Here is a 12,024-nt window from a genome sequence, read left to right on the forward strand (position 1 = left end):
ATACATTAATAAATTTTAGAAAACACTTAGGGATGTTCCGCTAATCAGATTGCTGGAGTAGCTAAACATTTCTAACCCTGCAATTTTGCATAGAGTGAAGGTGCCTCATGCTGTGCAATTAACTGATTTATTAACAACAAAGTTGGTTGGCTGCTGGCTGGCCTGATGGTCTAAGGAGAATCAGTATTTATTTCCAAATTTGATCTGAAGCAGCACGCTCAGACAAAGGGTGGGGGAAAGATGCACTCTGTGTATTCTCCAGTGCTACCTCTGCAGCTCCCTCATCGCCACCGCACAGCCAGCTGGAATAATAAGTGGTGATGACTGGTAATGGAATCACTTGACTGGTGTGACTGGTTCATATGGAATCACTTGGACTTTTTTAGATCGAGGCCTTGCATAGTTTTGGAGGGTTGACAAGCTGCCTTTCTTCATTGTAGAGCAACAAGGTAGGTGAGGTAATCTTTTTATTGGACCAATAAAAAGATTGGTGAAAAAGATATGCTTTTGAGCTACACAGAGTTCTTCTTCAGGTATGGGAAAGGTATTCAGAGTATCACAGCTAAATACAAGGTAGAACAGACTGTTTAAGGTAAGTAGTTAACACATATGCCAAGGGACCATTCAAAGTGAAGTGGCCAGTTAGGAGGGCGGTTTGCTGCGAACCCGAAGGCTCAGGTTTCATTTTGTTTTTCAACACAGAAGTGTTGGCTTCTCCCACAGGGTGTTTTGCAGCCCAGTCACCTGTGGGGCAGGGCAGCAAATCCTCTTGGTCACCACCATATAAGTGGCGTCCGACCGGCACAGCAGGAAGGTTAAGGATCTATTGTTCTCGCTGCCCCAGTAACTAGACCAGATTAGGAGAATCAGTGGCGAACCACGTCTTTTCCCCCTAAAAGGTGCAGACTAGTGAGAAAATCAGCGAACCTCAAGAGGAGACCCCCTCCCATTCTCTGCTACCAGACTGTTTGGGGGAGCTTGGGGCTTCTGCCCTTCGTCGGGGGTGGTGGGGCTAGGGGCTTCTGCCCAGCTGGGAGGGGGGTCTCATGTCTTCAGCCCCGTGGGTGGCACCTACCAGGGCTCAGGGAAGAGTGGGGCTGAAGCCCTGACCGGCATCTCCCAAGGGGTTGAAGTCCCTAGCCCTGCTACCCATCGCAGGGCTGAATCCCCAAGCCCCAGCAGATGCGCCCCTGCTGTCAGACTTCTGAAGATTGTCATATACGGCTTGGAGGGTCAGTAAGTTTGGCAACCCCCATAAGTCATAATCAGTGCCTTTATTAAAACCATGATTGCGTGCCTAGCAAAGTTATGAATGTAAGATCTCAGGCTCATCTTTTTGAAGGTGTACAGGTTTCCTTTGAGGATGATGACTGAGAAGACCAATATGGAATATTCATTTTGTGAAAAGTGTTCACCCACAGGTGATATGGTGGTTTTGTCTTTCATTTTTCTGTGTGAGTTCATTTGAGAGTGTAGTGATTGTCTGGTTTCACCCACACAGTTGTTGGGGCATTTAGTGCACTGGATAAGGTACACCACATGTTGTGATAGACGTGTAGGACCCATGGATCTTGAAAGATGTGTTGTGGGGGGTTTTGATCACAGTAGCAGTAGAGATATGTCTGCAGGTTTTGCATCTGTTGTTCTGGCCAGGTCTGGTTCCGTTTTGAGTTGGTGGATCCTGGTCCTTGGGGAGCTTGCTTCTGATGAGGACCTTAGAGAGGCCAGAAAAGGAGGTTCAGAACAGATTTCTTTCAGGGTGTGGTCTCCATCAAGTATGGGTTGTAATTGTTTAACGATCAAGTGGATTGTCGTATGAGGTGGTAGGTGACAACTAGGGGTGTGCAGTTGGAAGGGTTTTTTTACGTACTGAAACTGGTTCTCTTGGAGTATTTGAGTGGCCTATTTCATGATGTGATCTACTTCTCTAGTGAAGTGTCCTTGTTTGGTGAAAGCAGTTTTAAGTGTGTTAATGTGTGTATCCCATACTTTCTCCTCGGAGCATATTCTGTGATTTCCAAGAGCCTGGCTGAAGATAAGATTTCTTGGTGTGTTTGGGTTGTTTACTAGATTTACGAAAGTAAGTGTGGTGATCTGTGGATTTCTTGTCTATAGTTGTCTGCAGGGTTCCATTGTTGAAGCTGATCATGGTGTCCAGGAAGTTGATGCTGGTCTGGGAGTGTTTTAAAGATAGCTTGATGGATGTGTGGTGGAGGTTGAAGTTGTGGTGGAAATCTATGAGGGAGTTTAGGTCATCTGTCCAGAGGATGAAACTATCATCCAGAAATTCTTCCCTTGTATCTATTTTGAATGGAATTCACAATCTGACATTAAGGCCTTGTCTACACACAGGAATAACTGCAATTCAGCCATCAATCAATCTACCTGTATTGGTGCTAACTCCTAAGTGTAAGCAAGAGCAAGCCAGGCCTTGCATCAGCTGAGGGCTGATCTGCACTGGGAACTTACATCAGCATAGCTACATCTCTCAGGGGGTTGAAGAAGCCACACCCAAGATCATTGGGGTGTGAGGTGTAGGGTCCGGCCGGGAGGCGCTTACCATAGGCAGCTCCCAGGCAGCTGTGCAGAGGGGCTTAGCCAGGCTGCCTGCCTGCCCTGGCCCCGTGCTGCTCCCGGAAGCATCTGGCTGCTGGCATGTCTCTGCAGCCCTTGGGGCAGAGTGGGGCAGTGGGTCTCTGTGTACTGCACGTGCCCACAAGCATTGTCCCAGCAGCTCCCATTGGCCGGTTCCTGGCCAGTGGGAGCTGCAGGGACGATTCTTGTGGCGGATACAGCACGTAAAGCTGCCTCTCTCCCATTTTCCTCCCCCCAGGGGCCACAGAGACGTGTCAGCAGCCCGTTGCTTTCGGGAGCAGCGTGGGGCCAGGGCAGGCAGGGAGTCTGTCTGAGCCCCGCTGCATCACCAGTCTTTTAGCGGCCCGGAGATTGCAGAGGCTCCAGGATTGACCGCAATCAGTGGTTTGGTGACCACTGCACTGTAGCAGCGCAGCTGCAGTGGTTTAAGTGTAGACATATCCTGAGCCAATTGGGATTTATCTTTACATGTATTTGGTATACATCCTGATTAGTTCAAGCAGTGAAGGCCCTGGCTTGCCTTGGCTACATTCAAGGGTCAGCATAGGCAGAGATATACTTATTGGTGGCCAGTAAATGCTGTATTGTATTGGAGGATAGCCAAGGCTCAGGGGGCCCTAATACTGACAGCGAAGAACACAGAGAATTCTTATTGATGCATATGTATTTGCACTAGAATACAAAGCACAGCACTAATAGATACCATATAGATGGTGTTTAGAGGCATCTCTGATGAGATCTGTTCAGTACCTAGTTTACAGATATCCGCAGCATACTAGCCACGATGACAGTTGGTGTTCATTTTTCATTGGCAAATGGACAGAAAGGTTAAACTATCCTTTCAACAGGAGAGATGATTCTGAGAGGTCAAGGTTGGGCACAATGTCAAGGTGCTCTGAGGTAGCTTGCACTCCTGCTGCTTGCACTCGGTGTGTCTTGTGAGTAAAGACAGGACTTCATGTTCTAGTGATGCCACACTTCATGAGTATTAATTTAATTGAAATATGTATTTTAATGTACTTCGCTTTGTCTTCTAATTTCTTGTCAATGGTTTAGTTTTCAAACATAGCAAAGTAGTTTGCTTTGGTTTTCTGATTCACGCCCCCCCCCCCCACAAAATGCTGTCCAATCTGCGCTTCAGTGGAATACATATTGTTAATATAATAGACATCTTAACAGAGATCAGCAAGTGCTTAGGTTCATCCAGATCTGTTTTAGAATATTGTGTGATGAGTGGTTGGTAATGCGATGTGATTATTGCTATTATTATTATTATTTATTATTGTGACTAGCCAAGGACTTATCCTATGACTGGGTGTGGGGTATCATCAATAAATTAGATGCCATTTGTGGTTGTCCTGTATGTCAAGTTGTAGTTCAACAGTGTGTCCAGGCGGTGTATGACTGAGCCAGTTAGGGCCAGTTTTCCAAAGGTGTTTAGGTACCTAAAGTTGCAGATAGGCACCTACGGGGATTTTCATAAGTGCCCAGATGCTTTGAAAATCCCACTAGGCACCTATTTGTGTTTAGGCAACTGGTGGTGAATCCCACCTCTGGCACAGTTGCTTAGGTAGGTGCAAATTAAATGCCCTTGCACCCACCTGGGTGAATCAGGTCCTCCAGCATTGAAATTCACAATAACCTTACAAAAGCCTCAAATATGATTTTGCAGCTCTGATGAAAACATCATGAGATTCTTTTTAAATCAAAATTATTTAATTATGCTGTGGAGAGACAGAACTTTGAAAAAGAATTTTGAAACTCTCCATGCATCATACATACAGAAATGATTGTACCACACCTGTAGAATATAAATTCTATATCCTATTGAAGTTGTTTGTGCATTAAACTCTGTTCATTTGTGATAACTCAAATCTCATTGAGCAGGGGAAACAGCATAGTACACTGTGCAATCAGAAATCTTGGGGTTAAGTTCAAGGTTATGATTAAACTTTTGCATTGAGCGTGTGCAAACCATAGCACACCAGTTAAAGGTGTTAATTCAAAACCTTGATGAAGTTATTTGGAAAAGGCTGCAAGAGAAACTATTGTAACCTTGTGAAATGTTTACTTATTACACATCCATAGGCTTCCACATATGCACGTGTATATTCATTCCATGGCACTCAGTACAAAATCTAGAGACAAATTAGGTTTGTTTTGCCAGTGGCTTTATATTTGTTAGGATGGTGGTAGCTGCTGTAATAAAGCTAGCCAAAATCCCTTATTTTTTTATGTATTTGTACTCAGTGGGGATGACTGCTTTACTGACCATGACTTTGTTTCCTTCCAATGCTTGAGACTGATCTAGCTAGTAGAAGCTCAGAGGTTAATGTAATATTTCAAGGAAGGCATTTTTGTGAGGGATAATATATAATAGTGTATGGCTGTGTTTCCCTTCTATAACCTTCCATTTCGCGTGTGTGTGTGTGTGTGTGTAAAACAGTAACTTTTTTTTTTAAATCATTGACCATTTTTTAAAAGAAACAGTAATAGTAGTATTTATTATTGGAGCAGACTATAGAGCTGCAAATATTGAGAGGCCCAAATATTAAACACACCATTGTAAAACAAAAACCAACCAACCCCCCCCCCCATCTTTTTTGACCAAGATTTTAAAAAAAGCTAGTCTCCGAAATCCTTATTTAGGCACTTTAAAATGTGGCCTGATTTTCAGAAGTGCTGAGAACGCTGCATTTTCTAAATTCTCTCACAGTGTTTTGAAACAGGTAGGTTTTCTGAGGAGAATACCCCAAGTGGACATTATTTTTCTGATTCATGTATGATGTGTGGTTTGTGCATAGAGTCTAATGTATATTATTGCAGTAAATACATTTTATTATTAATTGTCAAACTCTCTTTTGGTTTTTGAACAGGCAGAAATACTCAGTGTGCTCAGTCACAAAAACATCATTCAGTTCTATGGAGCCATTATTGAACCTCCTAACTATGGCATAGTTACAGGTGAGGACTCTTCCTTTGACTCTTTTTTCTTTATAATATAGAAGGTCTAACGTTGCTAGATCCTAACTCAAACTGCGAACTGTATGCTTTTATTTTTCTCTTGTAAGTGTATGGCATAAAGTCTTAAATAAACTAATTATATCTACATATTGGAAACCATGTTTCTATTTCTACCTCTGATTAAATGTATTATTGACATTACTGAAATTCTGTCTGAATGCACTTACGGTTGCAATACCTAACTGGTCACATTGCTTGCACCCACATTGAGTCAGTTGCAGGACTGGGGGTTTCTCAACTAGGGCCTTATCTACACTTAAAATTTAGGTTGACTACAGCTACATCAGGCAGGGGTGTGAAAATATCCACATTCCTGAGTGCCATTCCTATGTCGACTCAACCCCCAGTGTAGACACAGCTAAGTTGAAGGAAGAATCCTTCCATTGACCTAGCTACTGTTGTTCAGGGAGATGATGTTCTTACACTAATGGAAAAACCCCCATCTACACTATGGGGTTATGCCAGCATAGCTATGGGACTGTAGCTATGTGTGTGTATAGTTGCCATAGTATAGACATACCTTAGACTAGGCATGTCTCAAATGGAGGTCTCCATCTTATTCTCTCATCACTTTGCATAAATAAATTTCATAGTCCATACTCCGTTTGAATTCATCATCATTTGTCCTGTCATGTAGACCTTGTACATTAGCATTGTAATCCCTGAACCGAGTCAGTTTTTATCACAGAAGGCTTCCTGCATGGCTATATATTTTGTTGGCTTACTGTATCCTACCTGCAAGGTAATATAATGTGCAACCAGTTTCAGTCACCACTGAATTTTTAATAGTTTTGACATTTTGAAAGCAAGTATGGAAATGATGACAAAAACTGCGTCTTCTAAAAGAACCAAAACAATTATTTTTACAAGCTATGAACTGAATTGCATGACAGTCTTTTAACTGCAGGGATATTTTAATGAATGTACTCAACTGGGTATACATGTCTCTCTCTTATCCATTAAGTGAGTTATTGAAGTTTATTTTATTTCTGCAGCCTAGCATCTCCCACAATTCTGAGATGTCTGAGCTGTTCTCTCTGCAGTTCTGGAGGTGGTGCCACATTGCAGCACAGCCTGAACTGTCCATGACCCCTTCTCCAGTTTGCCACTAGAATTTTTGTCTTTATATACTGCTCTATATACTTTGCTTCTATATACTGTATAACAGCAGCTAGAGGTGGTTTGCTTTATTCCTGACCATTTCCTTTAACTGTTCTATTTCAATTCATTTTGGAGTTGTATGAAATTTTAGTTTATAATGACTTCACAAGTGCTTTTTATATAAGTTGTTGTAAAACTAGCCAAATATCTAGGACTTGATGTACTACCTGGAAGACCTCTCCCTTTGAAAGTAAACAATCTGTTTCTTTATCCCTCCCTACTTATTTTCACTGCTCACTACTTCCCTACATCTCAATGTAGGAGATAGTGGGCCGCAGAATGGGAAATTCTTGCCTAGTAAGATGCCTAGCAGCATCTCCAGCAATTGACCCCACCCCCTGCTATGTCTTCAGTAGCCAAGGGACAACAATTAATGTTTTATGACTACCGTTTGTGGGCCCATTATCCTAGGTCACTGGTTGGTATTCAGTTAATTGGTACTATCGAGTTCTAACATCTTTTACACAGCTTTGTAATTAAATTATCTGGCGGGAAGCTGGAGAAGGGAGCATGTCCAGCACCACCTGCATTACAACAACATTGACCCACCTCTGGAAATGCAGAGGGAAGGGTAACAGCCAATGCTCATCATTAATTAGAGACGCTTAAAGGCTGTTTTAAACTGTGCCGGCTGCCAGGGCCCTCCTGCTGTCAGCTGGGTGCAAGGATCTTGCAGCCATACCCCTTATGTCAGCAAGCAGGGGAGGAGGTAGCATAGGAGCTCTGCTATGTTAGCTTCATACCACTTGAAGATTCCTCTATGTTACCAAAGAATCCTATGTCTAAGTACATCAGCTTTAGGGCTTCTCTGTGCTGCAAGAGCAATGCAAAGCTGCCGCAGTACACTGGAGTATTGGGGCCAAGTAGTGTTCCTTTAAGAACAGAGTCAACCAGTTTTCAGTAAATGTTATTGTAGGGTAAAAGGCTGTTGAGTTTAGGATAGTTGATTAATTCATTACAGACATGAAATCAGGTTATATACCACTTAGGGCTTGTCTACACGGTGCTTTAGTTTGCACCGGAGGGGTGAAAATTTTAGTCTGCACTTGCATGTCACACACTGACTGGCCCATGTGGACCTTGCTAGTATGCACTAAAAGTTCCCTAGAATGCATTAATATAGTACTGTTTGAAACGGGACTACATTAACATGTGCTAGGGAACTTTTAGTGCATACCAACAGGGTCCACAGATATCAGTTAGTGCACAACATGCTAGTGCAGGTTAAAATTTACATCCCTCTGGTGCAGTTTAAAGTACTGTGTAGACAAGCCTTAAGACTCTAAAGTTCTCCTGTACCATTTATACATGTAGTTTGTTTTCTAAGATTAGTCTGCTGCTGATAATGCTAGGTTGCCAGATACATGATATTGTATTTAAAAACAAAATGAATGAGTAGTAGATTAAAAATGTTTATCTAGTAAATGATAAAGGTATGTGACAGAACTTACACCTGCACTGTCTAATGTTTAATAAAATATATCTTTTTCAGTGACTTCGAATTGTTAAATTAATTCAGAAGCAATAATTAGGGGAAATTGTGTGTTTGTATGGTACTTTCTTTGTAGGAAAACATTCCAATATATTGATACACTTACTTTTCTAGGTTGAGGTAGTGCCAAAATATAAATAGAGGAAAAAATAGCAATTTGGCTATATTTACTACATAGCTCAAATTATAAACCCTCTCTTTATAAAAAAAATAATAATAAAAAAAAATAATAAAGATATTAGTGTTTTTTTCTTTCCTCTATATCTTTGTCTGGCCTGGTGACCAGTCCATCTGTAAAAGCCACTGGGGATAGGTTGTATCTGGTTGGTTACTTTATTGTATTTTGTTAGGGGCACTGTAACAGGTCCCCTTCTTGCCCTTTTGGATCACCACAAACACTTTGAACACTTCCGAGTTTATAAGCACCAGTGTGTTTATGTATTTGATCTCCTCTACCACTTCACCAGTACAGTCCCTTGTGCAGCAACATACAATTGGATGTAAACTTCCCCATTAGTCCATTCTCTGGGGATGGAGAGGCAAGACTTCACTATCGTGAGATCCTCTGGCTCTGGCCCGCCTTCCCTTTCACTTCCTTTCTGTCCTTTACCTGTTCCCAGCAGATAGGCTGATTGCTGTCATTAGTTCATCAGCCTCTGGCCCAGTGGTGGGCAGCCTGCAGCCCATCAGGGTAATCTAATTGCGGACCGCGAGACATTCTGCTGACGTTGACTGTCCCCAGGCACGGCCCCCCACAGCTCCCAGTGGCCGCAGTTTGCCGTTGATGATGTTGATCCCTGTAATGCCCCCCACAGTGGCCCAGCAGCAAAGGGGCATTACAGGGATCAACAGCTATGCCACGTGAAAGTGAGGGAACTGTGCCAGACATACCACAAAGTGAAGGAGGGCAACAAGAAATCTGCTGCTGCCCCACAGACCTGCCACTTTTACAATGAACTCCTTGCCATACTTGGTAGAGACCCAACCAGCACCCTGCAGACAAGTTTGGGTACCTTGGAAGTGCCTGAGATAGATGCTCCTGCCATGAACAGCATGGAGGAGGAGGATAGAGGAAACGCAGTGCGGGACTCAAGCCATGCCATGTTCCAGGAACTGTTTGAAACTCTGCAGGAGTCTAGCCAGTTCTGCCAGGCAAGCACAGATGATCCCTCTGAGGAGAAGGGGAAGGGAGCTTGGGTAAGTGTGTACGTGCATTATTCCTTGTGATTTTTTTTTTATTTTTGTTTTTTTGCTTTTTCTTTCTCTAAAACCTTATCACCCTCCTTGCTTCCCTCCTGTGTTTGACAAAAGTATTGACTTTTTGTGTTTTACTGATATTATGTTAGGGAATAAATTCTAAGAAGGGTTTTATGGTATTTCAGTTGCACAGTCCATATCAGAATGGTATTCTGTACTCAAGTAGGGGTAGAACTAACAGAGGTAGAGTTGGCAACACATCAGCTTTTCAGTTCTTTGGCTTGTTGGACTAGATGGTGGGCCATGCAGAGTACTCTGTTTATCAGAATAGGATGTCTCTTCTATGCACTTGAGAAATCTTGATGAAACTTTCATGGAGATACTCTGCCATCCTCTCCCAAAGATTTCTAGGGGTGGCAGCTTAATTTCTTCCCCTGAGACAGGAAACTCTCCCATGCCACACTGTGATTAATTCAGCTTGCCCCATTGAAGTAAACAGGCTGGCAGCACACATGTCTGGGCAGCTTTGGGAGGCCAGCTGCAGCTGGGATCTCTGTGTCTTTGTGACCTGGAGGAGTGAGATATAACCCCTTTCTGTGAAAATTCATAGATTCCATGGCCAGAAGGGACCATTGTCATTTTCTAGTCTGACCTCCTTCTTCAATTATGGGCACCAGAACTGAACATAGTATTGCAGCAGCAGTCACACCAGTGCCAAATATAGAGGTAAAATAACTTCTCTACTCCTACTCGAGATTTCCCTATTTATACATGATGAGATCACATTAGCTCTTTTGGCCACAGCATCACAATGGGAGCCCATGTTCAGCTGATTATCCACCACCATCCTCTGATCTTTTTCAGGGGCACTGCTTCCCCGGATAGAGGCCCCCATCCTATAAGCATGGCCTATAATATTTATTCATAGATATATACCTTTATATTTAGCCATATTAAGCACATATTCTTTGCTTGCCCACTTTACCAAGCAATCCAGATCATTTTGAATCAGTGACCTGTCCTCTTCATTATTTACCATTCTCCAATTTTTGTGTCATTTGCAAACTTTATCAGGGATGATTTTATGTTTTCTTCCAGGTCATTGATAAAAATTTTAAATAACGTGGGGCCAAGAAACACTGCTAGAAACATATCAGCTCGATAATGATTCCCCACTTACAATTACATTGTCTTGCGGCCCGCAATCAGATTACCCTGATGGGCCACAGGTTGCCCACCACTGTCTTTGGGGGACCCCGCTATTTACCTCTTTCCATTGTGAAAAATGCCCATTTATTCCTACCCTTTGTTTCCTATCTTTTAACTAGTTACCATGAGAAGACCTTCCCTCTTATTCCATGACAGCTTACTTTGCTTAAGACCCTTTGGTGAAGCACCTTGTCAAAGGCTTTCTGAAAGTCCAAGTACACTGTGTCCCTCAAACAATTCTAATAGATTGATGTGGCATGATTTCCGTTTACAAAAGCCATGTTGACCAGTCCCCAACATATCACGTTTATCTATGTATCTGATGATTCTGTTCTTTACTTTCGGTACAACCAGTTTGTCTGGTACTGAAGTTAGGCTTACCGGCCGCTAATTGCCAGGATCGCTTCGGGAGCCTTTTTAAAAATAGGTGTTACATTAGCTACCATCCAGTCATCTGTACAGAGGCTGATTTAAACGATAGATTACATACCAGAGTTAGTAGTTCTGCAATGTCATTTCTGAGTGAATACCATCTGGTCCTGGTGACTTATTACTGTTCAATTTATCAATTTGTTCCAAAGCCTCCTCTAATGACACCTCACTCTAGGACAGTTCCTCAGATTTGTTACCTAAAAAGAATGACTCAGCTGTGGGGATCTCCCCCACATCCTCTGCACTGAATACTAATGCAAAGAATTCAATTAGCTTCTCCACAATAGCCTTGTCTTCCTTGAGTGCTCCTTTAGCACCTCAGGATTCTGGTTACCTCACCACCTCTTTGGCAGTCTTCCTGTTTCTGATTTATTTTATTTATTTATTTATTTTGTTTATTGGGTTATTTATTTATTTATTTTGATGATAGTTTTTGTGTTCTTAGCTAGTTGTTCTTCAAATTCTTTCTTGGCCTTCCTTATTAGGCTTTTTTTTGCTTAACTTGCTAGAATTTATGCTTCTTTTCTGTTTTCCTTACTAAGATTTGACTTCCAATTTTTAAAGGAGGTCTTTTTTGCCTCTTACCACCTGTTTTACTCTGTTGTTTAACCATGCTAGAATTTTTTTTTATCTTACTGTGTTTTTTATTTGTGGTATACATTTAGTTTGAGCCTCTGTTACAGTGTTTTTAAATAGTCTCCATGCGGTCGGCACACGTTGCACCATTGCAACGGTTCCTTTTAATGTCAGTGTAACTAGCTTCCTTGTTTTTGTGTAGTTCCCCTTTTTGAAGTGAAATGCTACCATGGTGGGTTTCTTTAGCATTTCCCCCCCACAAGGATGTTAGATTTAATTACATTATGGTTGCTGTTATGGAGCGGTTCAGCTATATTCACCTCTTGGATCAAATCCTG

The 12,024-nt window shown here is 42.2% G+C and overlaps 1 protein-coding gene across 6 annotated transcripts in view; it reads left to right on the top strand.

Annotated features, from left to right (window-relative positions):
- The window catches only part of MAP3K20 (mitogen-activated protein kinase kinase kinase 20), a 126,169-nt gene that overhangs the window by 35,490 nt on the left and 78,655 nt on the right, over positions 1-12,024 (top strand). For 2 of the 6 annotated variants that reach the window (XM_073305870.1, XM_073305876.1), the window contains exon 3: positions 5,472-5,559. In XM_073305870.1, the coding sequence (XP_073161971.1) occupies positions 5,472-5,559 (88 nt within the window). The other 4 variants (XM_073305871.1, XM_073305875.1, XM_073305873.1 and 1 more) reach the window with 4 other exon arrangements.

The sequence above is a fragment of the Lepidochelys kempii genome, chromosome 11, assembly GCF_965140265.1.
Source record: "Lepidochelys kempii isolate rLepKem1 chromosome 11, rLepKem1.hap2, whole genome shotgun sequence".
NCBI lineage: Eukaryota > Metazoa > Chordata > Testudines > Cheloniidae > Lepidochelys > Lepidochelys kempii.